At 36.0% G+C, this 3,108-nt stretch overlaps 1 protein-coding gene across 2 annotated transcripts in view; it reads left to right on the plus strand.

Moving 5' to 3' along the window:
- Positions 1 to 243: 243 nt before the first annotated feature.
- Positions 244 to 3,108, plus strand: part of LOC128684404 (uncharacterized) — a 70,174-nt gene continuing 67,309 nt past the window's right edge. Inside the window, exon 1 of one of the 2 annotated variants that reach the window (XM_070094347.1) lies at positions 244 to 451. In XM_070094347.1, coding sequence (XP_069950448.1) covers positions 361 to 451 — 91 coding nt within the window. In that variant the 5' untranslated portion in view covers positions 244 to 360. The remainder of the gene's footprint in view (positions 452 to 3,108) is intronic. The other variant, XM_070094340.1, reaches the window with a different exon arrangement.

Below are 3,108 nucleotides of genomic sequence, written 5' to 3' on the forward strand. Positions count from 1 at the left end.
TTCATATACGGTGCAGTGGCAACTGCAGAGAGCATAAGAGCAGCTGCAATGATTGGGGAGAAACGGATGTTGGAGGGGGAGAAGACGGAAGGGGCAGACATGTCAAATACCTCCACATAATTAACTACACCCTTTATTTTACCCCCAAAATCGCAACACTGCCACAATAAATTTTGCTCACTGCTTGTATTGTACAAGTTCTTATATAATACTGACTATAATAAATGATTGAAAGTGTAGTGTTAAGATATTTCTGGTTGTGGAAGATGGCAGTGCGAGTAGACTGAGGAGTTGTCTATCTTGGTGAGGGACGTCCCTCACAACACAGCAGCCACCCGCGCCAGGTAAACAAACTCAGAGATGAGCTACACTCGTAGGACTGTCCTCTCTGATGGTCTCACTAACGTCGTGGTGGATCTACCAGAAAAAGAGATTGAACGGATCCAGACAGGTGTGTGTGTTATAGCTGTTGTTGGATATTGTAATTGTTTGAGCGTCACCCACCTAGCACTGCTGTTGCTCTCACCCGTCTAACATTTAAGCAGAAGCTGAGAAGTAAAAATAACGTACGATTAAATACTACAGTACTGAGTGTTTATAATATTATTAAATCCTTGTATAGGGGTATGTAATGTAATGACAAACTAAGCAAAGAGGGAAAACGATTAATCCTAATCATATCAACTCTCGCTGACATTTTACACATGCTAGAGCAAGGTCAGGGTAGCCTACCATTAACTAACTCATTGCAGACTTCAGCTCAGATTATTTCCTAATCCACGGTTTGATCAGTTAATAGGGTTTAAAGCATATTAATTACACAGGATCATTATAAATGTATATATTATTTATTTATGTATATGTATGTTGTGCCGAATAGGTAAAACTTGCAATTTTGGTTTAAATAGCAACGCTCTTCTTGTCAAATAAGTCAAGCAAAAATTTGTGTATGCAATAATTTTGCAAATATCATTCTGAACCTAACGAAAAAATATATTTTATTGTGTTTGTTTATTATTAAGTTATTGTAAACTTATCTAAAATATATTTAGTTGGATTAGGCTAAATTAAATTGTGCTTGTTATAATAAGGTTAATTAAGTTTTCTAAGATTCTTTTGGTACAACATTATTAATTTTTACATTAACATAAATGAAAAAATATATCTTTAAACATATAATAGAAAATTTTAGAAAGGACTTAATTTTAAATGAGTTCTTGCTAATTGACCAGTTTTACCTATTCGGCACAACATTATATATATATATATATATATATATATATATATATATATATATATATATATATATATATATATATATATATATATATATATATATATATATATATATATATACAGTATATATATATATATATATATATATATATATATATATATATATATATATATATATATATATATATATATATACAGTATATATATATATATATATATATATATATATATATATATATATATATATATATGTATATATATATATATATATATATGTATATATATATTATATGGATGTGAAGCTTGGGTGGTAAATGCAGCAGCGAGGAGACGGTTGGAGGCAGTGGAGATGTCCTGTCTAAGGGCAATGTGTGGTGTAAATATTATGCAGAAAATTCGGAATGTGGAAATTAGGAGAAGGTGTGGAGTTAATAAAAGCATTAGTCAGAGGGCAGAAGAGGGGTTGTTGAGGTGGTTTGGTCATTTAGAGAGAATGGATCAAAGTAGAATGACATGGAAAGCATATAAATCTATAGGGGAAGGAAAGAGGGGTAGGGGTCGTCCTCGAACGGGTTGGAAAGAGGGGGTAAAGGAGGTTTTGTGGGCGAGGGGCTTGGACTTCCAGCAAGCATGCATGAGCGTGTTAGATAGGAGTGAATGGAGACGAATGATACTTGGGACCTGACGATCTGTTGGAGTGTGAGCAGGGTAATATTTAGTGAAGGGATTCAGGGAAACCGGTTATTTTCATATAGTCGGACTTGAGTCCTGGAAATGGGAAGTACAATGCCTGCACTTTAAAGGAGGGGTTTGGGATATTGGCAGTTTGGAGGGATATGTTGTGTATCTTTATACGTATATGCTTCTAAACTGTTGTATTCTGAGCACCTCTGCAAAAACAGTGATAATGTGTGAGTGTGGTGAAAGTGTTGAATGATGAAAGTATTTTCTTTTTGGGGATTTTCTTTCTTTTTTGGGTCACCCTGCCTCGGTGGGAGACGACCGACTTGTTGGAAAAAAAAAAAAAAATTGGGTTGGTGCAAGTATGAGTAGTGGGGGGGTTGAAGAGGGTTGGAATAGTTTTAAAAATGCAGTATTAGAATGTGGGGCAGAAGTTTGTGGTTATAGGAGAGTGGGTGCAGGAGGAAAGAGGAGTGATTAAAGTAAAGGGTGTGATAAAAGAGAAAAAGTTAGCTTATGAGAGGTTTTTACAAAGCAGAAGTGTTATAAGAAGAGTAGAGTATATGGAGAGTAAAAGAAAGGTGAAGAGAGTGGTGAGAGAGTGCAAAAGGAGAGCAGATGATAGAGTGGGGAAGTGGAACAGAATTCTTCCTTCGTAAGCCATGCGTGTTGTAAGAGGCGACTAAAATGCCGGGAGCAAGGGACTAGTAACCCCTTCTCCTGTATATATTACTAAATATAAAAGGAGAAACTTTCGTTTTTCCTTTTGGGCCACCCCGCCTCAGTGGGATACGGCCAGTGTGTGTTGAAAGAAGAAAAAATTTTGGAGTGAGTTAAACAAGTTAAGAAAGCCTAGAGAATGAATGGATTTGTCAGTTAAAAACAGAGTAGGGGAATTAGTAGATGGGGGAGATGAAGGTATTGGGTAGATGGCGAGAATATTTTGAGGAACTTTTAAATGTCTACGAAGAAAGGGAAGCAGTAATTTCATGCACTCATCGGGGAGGTATACCATCTTTTAAGAGTGAAGAAGAACAGGATGTGAATATGGGGGAGGTGCATGAGGCATTACATAGAATGAAAGGGGATAACGCAGCTGGTACTGACGGGATCATTACAGAAATGTTAAAAGCGGGGGGGGGGGGGGATATAGTGTTGGAATGGTTGATATTTTTGTTTAATAAATGTATG

The sequence above is a fragment of the Cherax quadricarinatus genome, chromosome 4 (assembly GCF_038502225.1).
Source record: "Cherax quadricarinatus isolate ZL_2023a chromosome 4, ASM3850222v1, whole genome shotgun sequence".
In the NCBI taxonomy this organism is placed as follows: Eukaryota; Metazoa; Arthropoda; class Malacostraca; order Decapoda; family Parastacidae; genus Cherax; species Cherax quadricarinatus.